The 20,143-nt window shown below is 53.1% G+C and overlaps 1 protein-coding gene across 8 annotated transcripts in view; it reads right to left on the reverse strand.

Annotated features, from left to right (window-relative positions):
* Positions 1–938: 938 nt before the first annotated feature.
* Positions 939–20,143, reverse strand: part of CBFA2T2 (CBFA2/RUNX1 partner transcriptional co-repressor 2) — a 63,578-nt gene continuing 44,373 nt past the window's right edge. For 6 of the 8 annotated variants that reach the window (XM_066978084.1, XM_048080677.2, XM_048080675.2 and 3 more), the window contains exons 2-11: positions 19,480–19,623; positions 15,650–15,891; positions 13,343–13,432; positions 12,600–12,781; positions 11,715–11,968; positions 10,889–10,974; positions 9,554–9,749; positions 6,385–6,456; positions 5,807–5,997; positions 939–3,288 (exon numbers count right to left, since the gene is read on the reverse strand). In XM_066978084.1, coding sequence (XP_066834185.1) covers positions 3,004–3,288; positions 5,807–5,997; positions 6,385–6,456; positions 9,554–9,749; positions 10,889–10,974; positions 11,715–11,968; positions 12,600–12,781; positions 13,343–13,432; positions 15,650–15,891; positions 19,480–19,623 — 1,742 coding nt within the window. In that variant the 3' untranslated portion in view covers positions 939–3,003. Of the gene's footprint in view, positions 3,289–5,806; positions 5,998–6,384; positions 6,457–9,553; positions 9,750–10,888; positions 10,975–11,714; positions 11,969–12,599; positions 12,782–13,342; positions 13,433–15,649; positions 15,892–19,479; positions 19,624–20,030; positions 20,102–20,143 lie in introns of those variants that run through there. The other 2 variants (XM_048080678.2, XM_048080679.2) reach the window with 2 other exon arrangements.

The following is a 20,143-nucleotide window of genomic DNA, read 5'->3' on the forward strand; positions in this document are numbered from 1 at the left end:
GACAGCCCCTGCAGGAGCCACGCAGGAAGGGACCAGGGGAAAGTCGGGGGCTGGAGCTGCTCACCCCGATGGACGAGCAGAGCCAGGGCACGTCCCGAGGCAAAGTGCAGCCAGCAGCCCCAGGGCAGCTCCAAGCGCCAGCTCCTGCGCTAACTTTGCTCCTGCTGGGCCCGGGGCTACGTGCTGCCACCCCCAGCTTTGGGCAGCCCCGTTTCCCAGCCCGGCGCTTACCCTCAGTGGCACCACCCTGCTGCCAGCCCCCCGTGGCCGCAGCCCCAAGCTCCAGGGCCCCCCCGGCTGCCAGGACACCCCCGGCCATGGGCACTTGGAGGCTTTGTCCCCGAGTTCTGCATTTAGTTCAGGAGGGTGGGGGCACTGCTGAGATGCTCCCTGCTTGTTCTCTGAGCCCCCCCACGCAGAGGAGCCAGGCTCTGGGGTCCCCCCACTGTCCCCCAGGTGCTGGGGAGCAGGCGGCAAGGGGTTGGCACTGCAAGCTCCCCCCCCCCCCCCCCCAGCACGCTGCAGGCTCCTCGGTGCCCCAACACAACAACGTGCTCAGAAAGACCGTGCTTAAATGTGGCTGGAAAGAGAACCAAAGTTCCCCAGCAGCCGACTCAAGTCCAGCTCTGCCTGCGCCCCTGCAGCAACCCCAGCAGCTGCCTGGGCACTGCCATAAAGCGCTGGTCCTTTAAAGAAAGAGGAATGAGGAGCTGTATGATGAATATAGTCTTTTTATTGACTACTTTTGAGTAGAACAAACTAAATACATCTGTAACAGGTTCCTTTATACAGTACATTAAATAAGTTATGCACAGGAATGAAGTAACAAATTCCTATTACAGAATTAAATGTCAAAAAAAAAAAATAGAAAACTCAACCCAACAAGTCCTCTTCCCATGTCTGAATTTCACATTTATCATTACAATTTTTTTTTGAAAAAAAGCAATCGTTCTAATCATGACCGTTAGTACTTCATTCATTTACACTGGGGTTAATTTTAATACACAGCCAAAGTTGCATGAGAATTATGGAAGACAATCTATTTACAAGCAATTTACTCCAGCACTGCACCGCGCTCGTTCCTTTCTCAGCCGCTCTGGCAGCGCTCGGCCCCCGCTGGCCCCCAGCGTGCAGCCAGGGCTGCAGGGAACCGCCGGGACGCCGCAGCCCCGTGTTGGGTACCTGAGGCAGCGCCGAGTTCTTGTGCGTTGTGCTGCGGACACGGGACAGTCCCAGCGGCCACTTGAGAGCTTTTGTGAAAACCAGGAGACTTCGTGGCTTTTTTTTTCAAACTAAAACCTCGCCGATGCGGGACTCACCCACTCTATCCCCTGACAGCAGCTTCCAAAACAACGTTCCCCGAGGGACAAAGCTGGTTCGCTGGGTAACTCGGTTATCCCTGGGCACACCACTGACAGCCAGCAGACAGCTACACCACGGCAAACTCGGTGACTGTTCATTACATCTCTATTATTCACCTCCAATTGAAAAAGTGATCAAAAATAATTTGGGAATTACTTGCCTCGTTGGGCTCCAACCCAGCAATCATACAAAAACAGTCACGGAAACACAGCTTTGCTGAATAGCTGCCTTCCTAGATCCCATTTGCGCACAGCATGTGCAATCAGTGCGCATCCCCGAGGGCACGCTCCGATGCCTCCCATCAGCCGTGCTGCCTCCGAGGGGAGAGCTCAAAGGAAGCGCCGGAGCCGAGCCCCGCTGCGTGCCCGGCGCCCCGCTGTAGCTGTTCGCGGGTCAGAGCTCCGCGGGCTGCCCCCGAGCCCTCCCTGCGCGCCGAAGCAGGGGCTCTTCTCCCACAGCAGCCTCCTGAGGCCGGTGCTGGGTCCCTGCTGCACCCCGCAGTTTTGGGTTGGGCTCTGGGTGCCGACAAGGCAGGGGCAGCTGCACGGGGCCCCCGGCAGGGCCGCGCGTCCCTGCGCACCTCCAGTGGGGCCAGGGATCCCCGGGGTGGGTAAGAACCAGCACAGGCTGCCGAGTCCTGCATCGTTTGTTTGGCCAACGTGCGGGGAGAGAATGGGCTATAAATAACCCGTTGCAATCTTTGTGGTTAAAAACACCACCAGTAACTCTCAAACCAACAACTTCCATGCAATGAAAAAATGCTTTCTGCACAGCAAAATAATGGTAGCCAGGTGGAAAAAGCAATAACTGCCCACAAGGAATCCAGATTTGGTCTGCACGTTTTTCACTCAGCAAAGGTCCAACCCCGAGAATCACACAACTGCCTGTCCAGTTACAGAAAGGGATTAAAACCAGGCCCTCCAGAAGTGACCAGCTGTACTTCCCTGGTACTGACATTTGGTTTAGAGCTGTCCTCAGCAGACGTGTCCTCTCCTCAGCCTCTGCAGCCTGGAGCCACCACCCTCCGCAGGCAGGAGAAGAGAAGCAGGCTCAGCTATCCCCAAGCAGCTACATGTTTGTCATTGCACTAGAGAATGAGATGCTCTTGCTGGAAAATCGGCTCTGGTCTGTTCAAAGCAACAAAGAGCCAGCACGGCTAACTGAGAAACCGTTGTCTGGGAGCAAGATTAAAAAAGAAAAGATGCATATTATGGAAAAAAGGTAGCTGAATGAGGAGGCAGTTCAGACACCTCAGGAAAAGAGCCTGAGCATGTTTGACCCTTGAGAACAGGGCTCCTTGGCTGGGCGCTGCTCGCTCAGCATTTCCTGCCGGCGCTCCATGGAGGCCAGGTTCCCCCGAGCGAGTGCCCGGCCTCCCCCAGGTCCCAAACGATGCTCTGGGGGCGACCCTTCGGAGAGAGCAGCACGGAGGCACCTTGAGCGAGGCCGACCCAAGTCCTTTATGAGCCTGAAAAAAGGCAGAATGAGATGGCAAAGCCCAAGTGCCGGTGCTCTGGAGGAGGCGGCGTGGATTTGTCAATTGTGTCAAGTGACAGAAGTTTCTGCAGTGGTTTTTTTTTTTTTCCAACTTAAAAAAAAATCAGGAAAACTAACCAAATGGACTGAACCAAAACTTTCCTTTTAGAGTCCGTTCGTTTCTATTGCTGTCACAGATGCTGGAGTGGAGGATCGAGACGTGGCTGCTGAAGTCTTCTCGAGGGCCGGGCTGGACACGCCGTCGATGCCCTTGGCGGCTGTGGAGCGCCCCGCGGGCAGAGCCAGCGGCTTGCTCTGGCTGTGCAGGCTTTGGCCGCAGATCCGGTGGTGCCTCTCCCAGTCCTTGTGCTGGCAGAAGGAGCCGCAGTACCGGGCGATGTTGCAGCCACTGCACGTCTCGCTGGCCTTGCGGCCGCAGTTCCAGCAACTCTGAAAGGACCCAAGACACCACACTTCAGAACGGGTTTAGTTTCCAGAGCTGTAGGACAGTGCTGACTCGACAGCTCTGGAGGGGACGTTCATCCCCCTCTGGCCCAGATTTAGTAATGTTAAGATGAGCAATCCATCAAATCTTGCTATTTCACAGACCTTTGCCAAGGGTACTAACCCCTACTCCTCTGCCCTACAAAAGCCTGCCAGACTGCACTGCACACATCCTCTCCCCTAGATCCACCCAAACGCACACAGGAAACAGCAGGCAAGGACTGAAAAACACACCACAGATGCTGCTATTTGGTCTTTTTATTTCCTGTTTTAAGCAGCTCTATTTTGGTACCGCTCCCAGCCAAGCGCTCTCCGCGGGGATTACAGCGCTGCACAGGCACCATTTGCTCTGCACCCTGCCTAGCTGCACAAGAGGTCAGAGCCGGCTAATTTGGAAAAGAAAAAGCCCATTTGAAAGCCTCCCAGCCAGGTGGAAGCGCTGCCAGCGTGCAGGCTTCAGTCTGGAAGAGGAGCAAAGCCCCTCTGGCCGGCGGGCGAGGCGTCAGCTGGTGGGCTCGCAGCCCGAGCCGCTCGGCGCGAGCACGGGGGCAGGGGGCCAACGCCGGGAGCTGCGGCCGCAGCTGCTCCGAAGAGGGGAGCGGGAGGATTAGCTTCCCTGCAGCTGGAGCCGTGCATTAGCAAACGCCTACTGGGAGGGCAGGTTCAGCTGTGAAAGAGCAGCCCCTGCCAGAGCCCCGGGCCTCTCCAACCCCGGCCCAACGGGGCACATTTCGCCGGCCGCCGCTGCCACGAAGGCGAGCGGAAGGCTGCTGGGGCAGGCGGGCGGCACGGCGCGTCCCACGCGCCCACCGACGGGGTCTGCGCCCACAGCGACTTCGGGGCTGCCAAAGAGCCCGAGCGAGCCAGTCGGGAGCGGGCAGCTGCTGGGAGAAGCAGGACTCGCAACCGGGAGAAGCCCCACGGCAGCCTGCAGTAACTGGGAGAGCTGGGACACCACTGTGCGGCTGTTTACACTTGGAGCAGCAGCTTCAGTCGTATTGCCGAGGTTCCCCGGCATGCCAGAACACGCCAGCTTGCCAACAGGGCCCTCAGTGAAATGGGCCAGGGACATGGGGCTCACGGGGTGCTCACTCAGCTCCCAAGGCCCTGCACTGCTCCCACCCCCCTGTGCAGCAGCACCGCGAGGGGAACGGGCAGACAGGAGGAGGACGCTCCTCTGGTATTCCCCTACAGAAAGATCATTGCTTATCTCATTTCTTCCCGAGCAGTTCCACCCACTCCCATCGTGTGTTTACTGACTGCCGCATTTCTCCTTCAGTGATTTAACGGGAAGCATCACAGCATGTCCACCGCTGGAATAACACCTGATGCTTACATGGCTCCTGCCGTGCGGGGTGACCAGAGCGTCCCGAACCCCGCGGGAGAAGGGAACCGGACTCGCTGCCCACGTGGCCTGAAGCGACACGAAGCCCTCGGTCCCATCAGATTTTTGGTCAGCAGAAACAGGCGAAGCCCAAAGTGTTTGTGCAGAGAAATGAAAGCAATAAGCCAGCCACAAGTGGCTGTGACATCGCAGCGTAGGAATTAACCGAGCAATTTGTGCTCAGTCCAGCTGAGATCTCCAAAGCCTAATGAAATGTGTTTCCAGTTAAAGAACAGTGAGAGTAATAATTAATGACTGAGGGGTGGAAAGGAATTCCCTGAGACACCCACTCAGCAGGTGTCGCTGGCTATGACAAACCAGGAGCCATCCGTTCTTTTCTGAGATGCAAAAACCTCGTTAGGTGTTACCAGCCCTCTGCAGGGCAGGGACAGCTGTCCCACATGCAGGTTTCTCCCTGATCTCATGGGATCAGAGGAGCAAGAGCACTGCGGAGCCTGTTTCTGGAGAGAAGCTAACACACGCTGCCCGGGCACATGTTTTGGTGAGCTAACAAACCGACAAGGTCCAAGGCAGCATGTATCCACCACGCTGGTCAGCACCAACGCAGGGTGTGATTACAGACCATCGAGAAATGGGTAACTCCGACCCAGTTTCTACCCTGCACTGTTCTAAAGCCTGCAAACTGCAATTCCTTATCTGCGCCCATCAGGTACTCCACAGCAGCAGATTTCTGAGCAAAGTGGCAAGCCGTACCCACCAGCACCCTTTTCTCTTTGCTCTCTAAGTGCACAGAAATCCCTGGTGGCTACCCTGGGTCCAGCTACCGGTGTCCAGCTGTGCCCACACACAACCGCACTGCGCCCAAGGGTGCCAGAGGCTCCTCCAGAGGGGAATCAGTTTAGGCTGATTCCTCTGCCAATAAAACAAAAGCTAAAGTTTTCTTTTTTACAGTATCAATGCATCCTTTTAGTTACTGACTGGAGAGAGGCTTTTAAAAGGGAAAAGGGATGGGGACCTGCAGGCTCCAAGCCATCCCTGGGCAGGACTCAGGGCCTTGGTGAGTCCCTGAAACTCCCCGCTGGGGACATCCCCGCAGCTGGACCGGCCCTGGCACCGTACCTCTGTAGACTCCTCCTGTTCGTTGATCACAAGGAAAGCGTCCTCAGTAGCCTGGCGCTTGGCGTCCGCAATGGTCTGCTCCATGCGAGCCCTCTCAGAGGCGATCATCTCAAAGGCCTTCTGCTCGGCCTCCGCCACGGCCTTCTGCACCTCCGACATGGCCTGGCGCTTCACCTCGTTCACGGCTTCTTCTGGAAGGGAACAGCAGCCTCAGCAGCCTGCCCGAGCCACGGGGGGACGCCAGCCTGGGCACGACGGGGGCACGGAGCTGCTGTGCCGCGTCCCCTCTAGATTTGGGACACCCGCAGGTGGGGGACAAGGGGCTCGGTTGGCGCCGCTGCCACGGCTGCTCCTGCGAACAGCAGAGCCGGTCTCGGCCCCGCGAGCTCTCCGCCGACACCGTACGAAGGAGCACCCTTGGCAAAGCCGGGGCCAGGGGAGCGGGCAGCCAGATGTGCACATCCTGGGGCTTTCCTGCAGCTGGGCTTCTCCAGTTGCTGCGGAGCGACGTGCAGCATCTGTGTTTACCTCAAACGATCTGGCAGCATCCCTTGCCAAGGTTCCTAACAAACACTTACCAGCTTTTTTCCATATCTCTTCGGTGACGTAGCCCGTTCCCGACCTGCTGCTGAACTCCCGCAACGAATCTGCTGGAATAAGGGACAGAGGAAAGGTTGGCAGAGCCTCATCCCGGCCCACTGCCGGCCGCGGGGTGGCTGGGGAATGCCCGGCTGCGTCTGGGGACCTGGCACAGACATCGGCCAGGCAGGGTAGGGTTAACAGGCTAAAACTTGAAACAAAGGATTCCTACAGTTAGGGCCATTCATCAAACACTTAGATGATAAATTACAACATTTAATTAGCACCCTGCATAATTTATGATGCAGTATAACCCATTTCCATCTCCTGGTACTTTATAACAACAAGCAATGCTTATAAGTATATGCCATCAAACATCTGCACTGCCCACTGGCTTGGAACATCAATCTATAGGAGCAGCAGTTTACATTAAAGGCAGCACTTTCCATTCCCAGGGGCAATACAAAGACTCGACTCGATGGACAAAGCGTCCTGCAAGCTCTCTTGCAGTGAGAGGTGTATACATTCCCCAGCACCCGTACGCCCCCAGGGAGCCAACGTGACAGATGGGGACACTCATATGAGGATCTAAACACAGGCTGCAGAAACCTGGTACTGTCTTCTATCCGCATCCCTTTTTTTAACACTTCAGAGGAACTTTCTGAAGGGTCAGATGGCACTGGCAGAACGAAAGCTGATTCATGTCAAGGGCTGTGAGGTTATTTAAGCTCGTGGCAGTCTGCAGCGCGCCCGGGGAAGCTTCCTGACATTTAGCTGCACCTTCTCTCAACAGCGACAGTTTGGAAATTGGCTCCGGGTTCCCGGGAAGGGAGAAAACATCAACAAGGCTCCCGATAAAACCAGAAATGTTATCACCTTCAGCAGCACGGGGCTGCAAGTATCCAGGCTGTGCTACACACCGGTGCTGGAGGGCTAGAGGCTGGCTGTGCTCCTTGGGTCCCTACCCTCAGCAATCGGCTGGAGCCCGGCGCGCTTGGTTCCCCTCTCCCTGACCTCAAGCTCTGCACGCTTTTCTTGTCCTCTACGCTCTTCACAGTTCTAGAATTGTTCTAAAAGAAGCCTTCAAGCTATTGCAGAATTTATTTATTTTTAACCAAAAATTAAGTTACCTTCTTTCAGTGAAACTTTAAAAGCCATTCATAATTTCAAATCTGAAATTCAGATCTGCATGATACTCCCAAAGCAGGGCAAGGGCTGATTTAGAAGCAGGATTTTTTTTTTTAATTTATTCTTCCTTCCATTTACGCACTTGCTCCCACACTGAAGTTTCCACATACACAATCCTCCCTGTTGCTTCTGTTTAGAAGTGCTATGACTGAAATCAAACTGAGTTAAAACCCTAAGGGTAAATTAAGATTTAAAGCTGCAAACAGCAAATGCTCATTAACATATTCTATTTTAGTTGCTTTTGCTCATGTACTTGTTATTGTTTTCCTATGAAATACTCATTCTCACTGCCTGAGAACTATCAAAACTTGTTCAACTGCAGCTAAATCTAAGCTGGACCCAAATTCATTCAAATGTGCTCTTTTGACATGCAGGAAGATTCACTCTCCTTATGTAACATATTCAACTTGTTTGTATTACATCAAGTTGACATTTTGAGTTTGGCATTTATTATTATTGTTAGTAAACATGTATTTTCATTACTGAATGAATGAGATTTTTTTTTCCAGCACTTGCAGCAAATGCTTTTGGATGGAGATTAGAATTACCATCCAAATGCATAAAATCAGCACGTCAGGCTTGGATTTTGTGAAGGGTAAAAAGCCCTTGCATATTGGAGGGGGAAAAATATTCAGTTGCAATGAAGTTAATTGACTCGTGATAAAAAAAAAAAAAGCATTAATAACTTGAACTACAGGTAGTAGTAGCTCTTACACCAGCCTTCAGTATTTTCAGAATTAGCAGGTCCTGCCCTTTAAAATCCTTTATGCAAGACAGGCTGGAAGCAGAAGAGGAAGGAAACCAACAACTTTTCCTGCCCAGCTGGGTTCTCAGCCTTGGAGGATCCTGGTGTCGAGCTGCACCTGCTGACCTAACCCAGCCGAGGAAGACGCTCTCCCAGCACCAGCAGAAGCTGCTGGTAAAAAGTGCCTTCACACTTCAGCAAGCGCTGGTTCCAGGAGCTCATCCAGGAGCTCCCACACGGTCAATGACTCCTCTCTCTTCAAAGCTTTGAGAACAGTCATGCACTAATCAAGACTTTTTTTTAAATTCTTCAAGGTCAAAAATAGTTTGGGTTTCAGTGAAAATTGTGTGTTCTTGACTGGGGAGAGTAATGGCAGCTTTTCATCTACAAGGTAATGCTCAAAATTGCCACGATGATAGATGAATTATCACAGAAAGTGATTTACCAGCGTGAGTTTTTCCCTATAATTTCATTAAGGGAAGTCAAGCTGATCTTTTCAGTATGTTCTATTTAACAACTCATTATCAGTCCAAAGAGTTTTAGAGCCAGCATTCGGTCACCATGCTGGAAAGAAGAAATCATTAGCCTTTTTTTTTTTGTAAATTAAAAAGTTTACAATTAAAATGGAATCTTTTGAAATTAAAAATTCACATATATTCTTTTGTTTTCTTCTGTATAGCAGGTATTAAGAAATGTTAGCGAAAGGCATAAAGGTGGGCCTTTTCTTTCTAGAAACTGAGAAAGCTTGACTTGCAATGTGTAAAGGAGGTGAAGAAGAGAGACGGAGAAAGTCTTTTTACTAGGGCATGTAATGACAGGGCCAAGTGGCAATGGTTTTAAACCAAAAGAGGGGATTTAGACCGGGTAAAAGGAAGAAATTTTTCATGAGGCGGGCGCTGAGGCCCTGGCCCAGGCGGCCCCGAGGAGCTGTGGCTGCCCCATCCCTGGCGGTGCCCAAGGTCGCACTGGATGGGGCTGGGGGCAGCCGGGGCTGGTGGGAGGGGTCCGTGCCCATGGCAGGGGCCCCTTCCAACCCAAACCAATCTGTGATTAATTTGTATTACATTTTGAATTTATTGCAGTCTCTTTATGCTTAGTATAGCTTTGCCATAATTAGACAACTACCTTAAAGAGATCATTTTTAAAGAAAAAGGCTTTTCCTCGTACAGCGTTCCGCCCTCCCGCGAAGCCTGGCACCGCGTGCCGCTCGCGGCGGGGCCGGGGGCAGCGCTTACCGCTGCCGATGGAGTCGGAGCTGCTGGGGCTGTGCTGCCTCGAGACGAGCTCGCTGCCCGCCTTGCGCGTCTCGGCCGTCTCACTGCAGCGCCTCTTCCAGTAGTTGAGCTCCTCCCGGTCTGCCTCCTGGCAGCGCCGCAGCACCGCCATGGAGCGCCTCGTCTTCTCCACCATCTCCATGATGCAGTTCAGCGCCTGCAGGGAAGGACGAGCTTTCAGTTTTTCCGCCTGCCGACGAGGGCTGCTCCGGGATTTCTTGTTGGAGGTACCCGGGGGGCTGTGCCAGGAAGGTGAAACGCGAGTCTCTGCAGAGGAACGGGCTCTGAGCGCCGTGTTCCAGAGGGAGCAGCACCCAACCAGGCAGGTGCAGTGGGTCCCGTACCCGTGCATGGAGTGAAGGTGAGCCTGGACACAGCACGAGCTGGGAAGGAGGTGGTCACCCCTGCACCGTTTGGCTTTGGTCAACATCAGGTGTGGCTGAACACCTTTAGAGCCATGCTCCTAAAGGTGGAGGCAAGAACAAACCGTTTTGCTAAGGGAATAGTGTGTCCATGCAACGCACTATTGGCTGGGGGACAGGTTTTTATGATTTTTATGACACCTCTGTCTCTGACCTAGAGGAATTGGGCTTGGTACCAGCTCTCTACAGCCACATCCCAACTCACAATATTCAGCTATGGGACTTGACACCCACACAAAACATCAGCTTTTGGATATAAGCAAGCATGGGGTCCCTCTGCATTTGTGATTAAAGCTGAATTTCAATCCCCTCTCTGTAGGGAAAACGCTCCAGTGAAGAGCTTGGACCAGCAGCCTTACTCGGTGCAGAACAACAGGCTCTGCAGAGACTCTGCCAGAAGTACCAAGTGTTGTCCATACCCAGCTGTGACCCATAAAAGGCTGGCAACCCAGGAAAAAAAGCTTTTAAAAAATAATGATGGGGTTGGTTATTCTGCAAATTCCATATATTTGCTGCACATAACACATCTGCATGCTTGTTGGTACAGTGCTGGCCTGGGCAGCTGCAGAAAAGACCTTTGCAGGGAAAGGTTGGGCTTAATTGCTCTGACAGCCATGCTCTAAAGGAGAAACTCCCCAGGTCAAGCACTGAGTCCAGACTGGGTTTGGCTTTCACTGACCATGGGCAGAAGAAAAATACCAGGAAACTGCTACTGCTCCTATCTGCCCTCCCCACCATCGACCCTCCTGTGGTGGCTTGTTCATCTACTTGGAAAGCCTGGATATGGTACCAATAAGAAGAAAATCACAGACTGGGGCAGGTGAGTGCTGGGTTGTGTCCCACAGAGCTTCCCACAGCTCCCAATGTTCCTTACATGATCCAGATGCTTCCACTCATCAGCCCACTCTCTCTCTGTTAAGCGGTGGTCCACCAGCTCGTCCTGGTACCCTCCATTCAAACCTGCAACAAACCACAGCCAGAACAGTGGTTAGACGGACCAAGTGCTTTCAGAGCTGGAGAGGTAATGTGGCCCTGAAGCAATAAACAGAGCTGTATTTCTAACCATGTATAGCTGCGATTTTAAACACTTCTCAAAGAGGAGGCTAATTGCGTACTGGTGCTTTTACCCCTGCTTGTGTCACCATCTCAAAAGTGCTACAGTCCCCTCACAGGTCTGGACCTGACTCGCTTGGGAGGGCAGTTCCCTTTTTATAAAGCCATAGGAGCTCAGAGCTCATGATTCAGGCTGCCCTGTTGGAAAGAGAGAGCTCACCTACACATCCCCAGCAGGGCTGGGGACAGAGGAGGCGGTCAAGCTCTGTTCTCTCCAGGCTTCACACATCTCCTGGCTGAGTCACCTCTGAAAAGTTCAGTTCTGTTTCCATGGTCTTTGTCTTTGCCTGCCGGGTTGGCTACACTCAACACAAACACCAGGTCCTTCCTCCTCATCCTCAGTGGCTCCACCCTTTATACATACAGAGGGAAACAGCAACTCTGCCTCTCATTCTTCCTGTTTCAAACCTTTCAATGTTAGATGTTTTCTCTGAATTCCCTACTCTCATCCTTCTGTTGGGGATGTGCCTGGAATTGCACAGCTTTAGGTGTGAGTGGCTGAGCAGGGGCCAACCAGGGACAGACACCTCAGCTCCACTGCTGGACCTCGCAGCTCCTACAACGGAAAGCCCGTCAGACCCTCTCACCGAGGCTGCTGTGCCTGTCCCGAATCTCCCTGTGCTCCAACATCTTGCTGGGGTCCCTGTAGAGATGGGAGGTGGCGATGTCTTCCAAGGTGTAGTGCTGGAGGGGCGGCGGGGTGGGGTGGAACTGCCCGCCGGGGTTCATCAGGGGGATGCTGAGGGCCGGGCTGTGCCGCGGCGCGGGGCTGATGGTGCACACCCGCTTGGCCGGAGGCTCCGTCGGCAGCGTCTCTCTCTCAAAGCTGTTGTCTTCTCTTCTGCAACCACACCGACAGACAGGATTCGTTAGCACCGCATCAGCGTGCTCAGAAAGGGAAAGATGCAGATTTTGGGCAATGATGGTTTTACTGGGAGGTAAAAGCAGGAAGCTAAAACAAACATGCTCAACTTGGGAACAAATCCACGAAATGACCTCGTTAAAAAAAAAAGTTCAAAATGCCTGAGTGTTGTGATTCATCTTTCCAGGCATGACCAAATTAAGATTTCACAGTTTTTATAAATTTGATGTGTGCTCCACATAATTACATAACGACTTTTTCTTGGAATAAAAGTAGTGAAAATGAGCTGTATCCCTCCTAGCGCTGACAGCGCCGCCGCTCTCCACCTTTCCAGCCCAGGCATTTCAGTGACCATCTACTGAACTAGTCCCTCTGGGACAGAATCTGCCTGAAAGCCCTCAGAAAGGTTCCCTAGCTGAGTTCTCAGTGCAGGAGTACTGTGAGGGGAAGCTACAGCCACAGATAGTCAGCACCGTCTTGTTAACATAGCTGTTAGGAGTGCTAAGATCTTATGGTTTGGCCCTGGACACCACTTCAAATTTTGTTTCACCTTTGCTGCTGACAAAAACCACGTCCTCAGGAACTTGGCAGTGCGAAAGGCTCTTCTTACCTGTCCGGGCTGTGCCTCTTCCCGTTGCCGTTGACCTCGATCAGCAGCTCGGAGGAGTCGGCTGGGGAGGCGGTGGTGGTGTTCAGCAGGATGTGCTCGTGCTGCGCCAGGTACTGGGACGGCGTCTGCTTGGCAGCTCGGGCGCAGTGCAGCAGCTCGCGCTGGAGCAGAGGGAGGTTGGCCTGGAAAACAGGCAGAGCTCTGCTTCACGCGGGCTGCACAGGCATTTGCTCCATACACGAAACCGCTCAGAGCAATAAAGGATGAAGCCTGGGTCCCGCTCAGTGTGTTCCCTCCCGGGATGCCCGCACCGTGCAGATCTACCTGCGCGTTCTCAAGGGCTGAGCACGACCCGAAGCTGGCGCACGTGAAAAAAAAGCGCTGGGGGAAGCGCTGCGTGCTTCCAGCATCTAGCTGCTCCAGGCACGCTCCGTATGCCAACACCCCAAATATTCTAGATCTGAGCACTGGCAAATAAGATTGTGGGATCAGAAGGTGCAGCGTGGAGCTTGGTTTGTCTCACTTATCCCTGACACACAAGCAGACATATGTGGCACTCATTACAACGTTAGCTTCCTGTGAGCCAGTCGCACATGGCGATCGCTACGGTCTGCGCAGTCTGTCTTGGACTTCAACGAAATTGTTCTGGTGCTTGAAATGAGAGCTTTGCTAGTAGTGACACGCTGCCAAGTAGCACAGACCAACACACAAATTGTTAGCAAGCCCCATCAGCTCACTGTCACCTTCAGAAAGGGGATCACAAATGGCCTTAGGGGGAAGTTCGTCGCCTCTTGCAGCTTGCAGTGAAATTCCTCAATTGTCACCGTTGAGTTCTGAGAAAAGAAATTAAGAAATGAAATGACAATTTGTTCTTATTTTTAGACACTTGGGAAACAGCTCAAAATGAACAGAACTGGAAGGGAGACTGCATCTGCCATGACAGGACTGACAACGTTTGCATCGGATCCCGCCTAGCACAGCCAAAAAGACTCAGGTCAATGGAGCAGAAAGATCTACCGCACCAGGCAAGGGGTGAACGTGGCACACAGCCAGGCGCTCCCAGCTCTGGGGTGGGAGGCAGGGACCTGCTCCGGAGGCAGCGGGACCCAGCTGCCACCTCCTGCACCCTGGCCAGGTGGCCTGGGGCAGGCCAGGGGAGCCAGGCAGCGGCTCCAGCTGCTCTGAGCTGCTCTCCTTCCCTTCCTTCCTCCCTTCCAGCTCAGCTCATCTAACCTACCTGCCATCCACAAAGTCACCGCCAGCCTGCTGCTCACCCCAGTGGCACGGGCTCCCCCAAGGCTGTTTAGGCTGTGCGCTCCCTGGACAAGCAGCATTTGATACGCTGCACATACAAAGCTCGTCCCTGCAGCAGTAATTGCTGTCAGGGGTGAGAATGATGAGCAGAGGAACCTGAACAGCTTTTAATTTCCTTTCCAAAGTGGTAAGCTAAGATACTACCTTACATCCACAGAAATATACAGGCCCGCCTTCTTTCAGAGGCAGCATTTTGCATCCCGTGCTCAAGTTCCGTGAAAACCCGAGGCTGCATACAACCCCACGTTTGTTCTGCCCTTGCCAATCTGGGAAGCAGAAATACTCCATGCCTGCAGTCCAGCCCCATTTGCTGTGCACTGAGCCTCAAGAGCAAGCCTGCCAAAAAGCAGAGGCCAGCTCAGGAGCTGTGCTGGGTGATGGTGCAGCTGGGCAGGTGGCATGGTGCTGTGCTCCAGGGCCTTGGCTAGGCTTGCATGGGGATTGCACAGCCATTTCTACCAGCGAATTTGTGAATCTGCAAGTCTTAGATACAATCCTGCAGCAAGACCCATTCTTTTCTTTTCTGAAGGACGCTTTCAGCTCTCCGAAGATGCAAAGAGGCAGGAGGCTATACGTCTACTGTTTGTGCAGGCACGCACCACCACCGATCTCAGGTATTGCAAATCTCAGGTATTGCATTGAAATGGGATTTACCAAGCCCCTTTCTGTCTTTGCACCTTCAGACTGTCCTAAATACAAACATGACTGAATGACAGTTTGCACAGCCACCGATTTCTTTGTTAATGCAGGCGAAGCAGCAGAATATCAGAAGCTGAGGCCTCCAGCTGCAGTAGCACATTTCCCATCTCCTACAGACCTCGGCAATAGTTAACTCTGCAGTGCTGGTGGGGCTGCTAAGCTGTGCGGGACAGCCCCTAAAGAGGAAAGAAGCCCATTAAATACACACTGTGCTCAGCACTGCATATCAGCACTGAAATGCTTGAAGCATCATGATGTTCTCCACACACTCCAGACTTCAAACTGGACTTTTGTAAAGGAGTAGACGCAGACACTACCCCCACACGGCATTTCCAGAAGCCCCAGAATTCAGCATCACCCTCTTTCCCCTCAGAAAGATGTGCTTTCAACGCCCCCACAACGTACTGTGGAGCTACAGGAAATAGGATGGGGCCCTGGGCATGACAGGCTCACCAGTTACCCACAACGGGGCTTTTTCAAAATAGCGCACAAGCCATCGGTTTGCAGTCAGAGGTGCTTTCAGACAGAGCGGCTTTCAACTTTCAACTACCAATTTTCCAGAAGTCGTAAATCCCTTCTACTCTAGGCTTATAGGGTGCAAGGAATAAAATGTTTCCCTAGTAGAAAACTACAGTCTCCTCTGAACTGTGTGGAAGTTTCACCCACAACAGCAAACCACATCCAGCGAGGATGGCAAAAAGCCCCAGGCACGCAGCTTTTGTAATCAAGTTCAGCCCAAAATCTTCTAGGTTTCCTTAAGCTCAGCTGCAGCCGGGCTCATGTCAAAGCAGCGCAACTGGCCAAATAGCTTTTGAAACCCACTGAAGACAAGAAAAAAAAAAAGTCAGTGAGTTTACCAGAAAGCATAAACATTGCAGAGTCGTGCTTAGTCAACAGCCCCGCTTGTAAAGACACACACGGTTGTGCAATGCCGGCACGTGGCGGCTGCCAGGATCCCATCACTACGATGCTTTTGCCACAGCAAAGCCCCCGCGGCCGCTCTGCGGCTTCGCAGGGCTGTGCTTGGTGGTGCTTACCACTAAGGCCAGGACGAGGGTCCGGACCTTCTCCCCGATCTCTGGAGAAATGTCATTGCCAAACTGCTGCAGGGTGGTGAGGAAGCGCTTCAGCTTGCTGAGCTGCCGGGCGCCGCACGTGGCTGGGAGCTGCTGGTTCGTCAGGGAGGAGGAGGAGGAGGAGGCAGGGCCGTTGCTAAACCGCTGGGGTGGGGACGGTGCCCCATTGAGCGTCGGGGGGGAATGGTTTATCCCGTTGGGCACTGCAAGGCAGAGACAAAAGCGTTATTGGCGTGAGGCGGGCATGTCCCCAAGGGCTGCTGTTTAAGAGGATGGAGATGGTCACCAGCAACCTTGCTCGGGGCAATGTTCTGGGTGGGCCCTCGTGCACAAGTCCCCCTCCTCCAGCTCCGGTGTCCCCACAGAGTTAGGGTTCAGACAATATTCAGACAAACCAGGTGCCCCTCGGTTTTCATTTGAGGCAGCTCAAGGGGACGGGGGTCAGGCTGCACGAAGCTGACGCCACGGCAGCCCACATCGTGCCACATGCTCAGCCCAAGGAATTGAACGTGCCTGATCCCAAAGTTTACAGCCCTCGGCAAGAACTACCAAGCGGTGTTTTTCTGTCTGTGTCATGCAGAAAATGACCCCAGCTGATCCAATAATCCCCCCCCAGCCACATCGTTTACGGGCAGCCCGCAGTGCTCGCCGCAGCCTGGGACCTGCTGACAGGCACCGAAGCTCAGGCGCTGCGGAGGGCTGGCGGCACGTCCTGAGGGGTGCCTCCTGCCCCGTGCGCCCAGCCGCGCGCCTCCCCGGGGACTTGCAGGGCGTTTCGCAAGCACGCTTGTTTTCCCAACCTGGTCCCATCTGCGACTTTGCCTCCTCTGAGCAGAAAGCGTGTTGAAACAGACTTCGGTTGTGGAAGTTTGGGAAGTCCGCAAGGGATTAGAATAAATTGTTGACATCCCCACACTGCCGTTGTGCAATCTGAAGTCGTGTCTGGGAAATGGTGGAGAGCAGCTGTGCGCTTGGGGCCCAACTCCTCACAAACCCAGAATTTTAGAGGTGAAAAGTACATCATCTAAATACAGTTTCAGCTGACGCACTGGGTCATCCTTAAAAGCCCAGACCCAAACCCTTTGTGAAGGCGAGTGCTGAAGGACACCAGAGCCATTGCTCTGCCAGAGCTGCCCTCGCACCCTGGCATGCCCAGGCAGGGGAAGGCGTGTGCTGCTCCTGAAGGAGCACAGCACGTAAAAGATGAAAAAACTTCCACCGCGGTTTCACAAAGATTGCTTCTTGGCTCTTCCAAAGAACACCACCGGTTAGGGGTTTTCAGAGAAAAATACGGGACGTACTTGAGCAGTTAAACCGCCCTGGGGCACACCGAGGTTGTGCAGGCTCCACGCACCTGGACCTGCCGTGGTGAGCCCGGGGAAGATGAACCACAGTCAGTTAAGATCCAAGGGAAAGATAAAGCTGAAGAGACCTTCAAAGCTGGCTCATGCTAACCAAGGGGTGAAAGGCTTTTTTGGGGCATAACAAAGACACGTCCCTTTGCACGCACAGGGACGATGAAATGAAGGTAAATTCTCATTTCAGATTGTGAGGACAGAGGTGTAGAGGCACAATGAGCTCATGCCTTCTGTTATGGATCAACGCAACTTGGGAACTTCTTGTCCGCACCGGCTTCCCCGAGCCAGTACAGGAGCAGATACGTCCTGCAGAGACACTGCACGCACCCACGGGATTAGCAATACGGGGTGTACCAGCAAGCACTGAGCTAATTTGAAAGGTAACGACAAATAATCATAATGAGCATTTAATTCATAATACAAATGTTATAAATATGGTGCAAAGACACCCAGAAGAAGCTCCACTCAAGCAGAGGCGGGCTGCTCAGCTCTGTGCTCTCTGAAGCCTGCGGCCGAGGCACTTTGCCCCATTCTCTATTTCTCTTCCTCTTTTCTTTCACAGGAAAGAGGAGGAGAGCACAGGCTGCTCTGTGTGCAGGCAGGAAGAAGCAGGGGCTGCAGGGGCTGCAGGGGCAGGGAGCTGCCCAGGGCAGGAGGCAGCGGTTGATGAACTCGGGCGATGCTGCGGTAGCCCAGCAAGCCGGGGCTGTCTTTAGATGGACGCAGCTCCGGTAACTGCTCTCAGCATTTTTAGGCTCACCCTGTCTGACCCTCTTGCAAACTGGATTACCGCAGAGCAGCTGGCAGTTATCTGATCCTGCCTATCTCCAGGATCTGCTCAGCCACAGACCACGGAGCCTTACCAGGTCCTGTGCTCCAGATGAGAAAGCAGCGCCGAAGCAAGCGAGCGCGGGGCTGGGGAGACGGCGCACAGACCCTGGTGGAATTACAGGTGTGAGGAGGAACAGAAAAGTCATCGCCTGGGGCCACACCATTAAAATCTGCTTTAGGTACTGAACAGTCTAAGACTTTCCTTGTTTTTCCAACCCTTCTGTTACCAGTTTGCTGCCTGCATGCAGGCAAAGCCCTCCTCTAGTGTGCTCCTCCTCGCTTACCCATGCTGTGGGCTTTTACAGGGCAGGGTACGCGCAGGCTGGCTCTGACCAAGACCCTTAGGCACAGCTGAGAAGTTAAAAAGCAAGAGTAAACTTCATTACAGGTTGCAGCTCTCATCTCTCTTGAAAAGAGGCAATTAAGTCATCTGGAATCAGCAGATTCAGGCTACTTGGACCTTAACAGTGTGTCAAACAACCTTATTGGAAAAATTAATTTCTGTCACTTTGCTAATGGTCTTTTTCTGCCTTCGCAAAAGGAGAGCCATTAAAAAACCCTCAGTGTATAAAGATGGGGACAACGTGTCTGGCGGGATAACCCAGTGATTAGCGTTATTGCCAGCATCACTCAATACATTAGTGAGTGTCCTGAAAGAGAGGCTGAATTGTAAATCTGCGAAATCCCCTGCCAACATGAAACCGTGAGATATCCCAGACACCACTGTGGATAGCAAAGCAATACAAAACCAGCTAGGGAGACTGTCAGCACGGGGAATAAAAGGCAGGCAGAGCCTGAAAAGTATGTATGTGCCACTTGCGGGGGTAAGATAATTTCAAGCCCAAATGTTAAGTAAAATTGCTTTGCTCTGGAATAATGCTTTTAAAAGAGGATGACTTAAATGTTGTATAAGGGGGGGGGGAAAGGAGCTTGTGCTCTTTCTAGAAAAAGGCCATTTGGGGAAGCCACCTCCAAGCAACACCCTGCTAGGTGAAGGAAGCTGCTGGCGTGTGCGAGGCTGCTCTGCGGCTGGGCAGGGCAAGGATGAGCTGTAGCTTAATAGGAAAGATTATGAAGCAAACATGGAGAAAAGAGAATCTGGATGGACAGCAAGGAATTTATGAGGCTGGGAAATTAAAAGACGAAAACTTTCTAATCTCAGCTGCAGAAATGCTGTCTGCAAAGCAAGATACAGCAGAGTGGGAATTAACTCCTCCAAAGATACAGTGAAAAGCCCAGCTCTTGGCTCCTTTGAAGCCAACCTGATAAAAGACTCCAATTTCTTAAGGAGTTTATTGCAGAAATCAGGGCTGCACCTGCAAGGAGAGTGACTTGAAGCGACTGCAACAGCACTGGGGCCAAGGCAGGAGCTGGCAGGTGGTGGGGGAACATTACAGACCCCATCACACGTCCTGCATAAGCAGCGAAGCAGCAGGATGCCCCCAGCCCTCGCTCCATTACCACTATGCGGCATTGCCAACGCCCGCCATGCTGGCTAGCGGCCCTGGCAAACAGCTGAAACCCCACCAGTGACTTCTACAAGCCAAGTTCCCTCCTCGCTGGAATTAGTCTCGTGGACAGGCAGTGTTACTGGTGCCTTACGTGCAGCTGGGGTGAAGGACACGGGCCGGGGGCCGCCGGGGTTGACGGGGGGCAGCGGCGGCATGTTGGGAGGAGAGGATCTGGACTGAATCTTCACTTCCACAGGCGATCCGGGCATCACTGGCACCCTCTTCTCACCAGCAACTGCACAAAGAGAATGTGGTAACGTTATTGACAGTCACAGATGAGGATTTCCCCACTGAGCTCGCGAAGCAGAGTTGCGGTGGTGAAGATGAGAGGAGGGACAGTCACACAGGCCTGCCTGGCTGCTCTGCACGCAGGAAGGGGCAGGGTATGGACCTGTGCAGGTGGCCACACACCTGGGGTGCAGTGGGCACCCCGAGACCCTGACAGACAGGCTCAGGACGCTGATGTTCACCATCAAAGTCTCTCAACCATACTTTCTCACCCCTCAAGCCCAAAAATGCTTCCACAAACATTTTCCTATTTGCTTTGCTTCCCCTCATCCTTTAAATCCCCTCGGTACTCCCAGGTACGCCCATCACAGTTCAGGGGTTGGTTGAATGTTTGGTTTTTAAAAGCAAACTCACAAATCGAGCGTTCTGTGCCCCTTCTCTCCCCCGTGAACGCCGAGCGCAGCCTCCCCGTGCTGCACAGACGCGACCGCACACGCACGCATGAGCAAGCCCGCGCGGCGACGCAG

Source organism: Anser cygnoides, chromosome 16, assembly GCF_040182565.1.
Source record: "Anser cygnoides isolate HZ-2024a breed goose chromosome 16, Taihu_goose_T2T_genome, whole genome shotgun sequence".
NCBI classification, from domain to species: domain Eukaryota; kingdom Metazoa; phylum Chordata; class Aves; order Anseriformes; family Anatidae; genus Anser; species Anser cygnoides.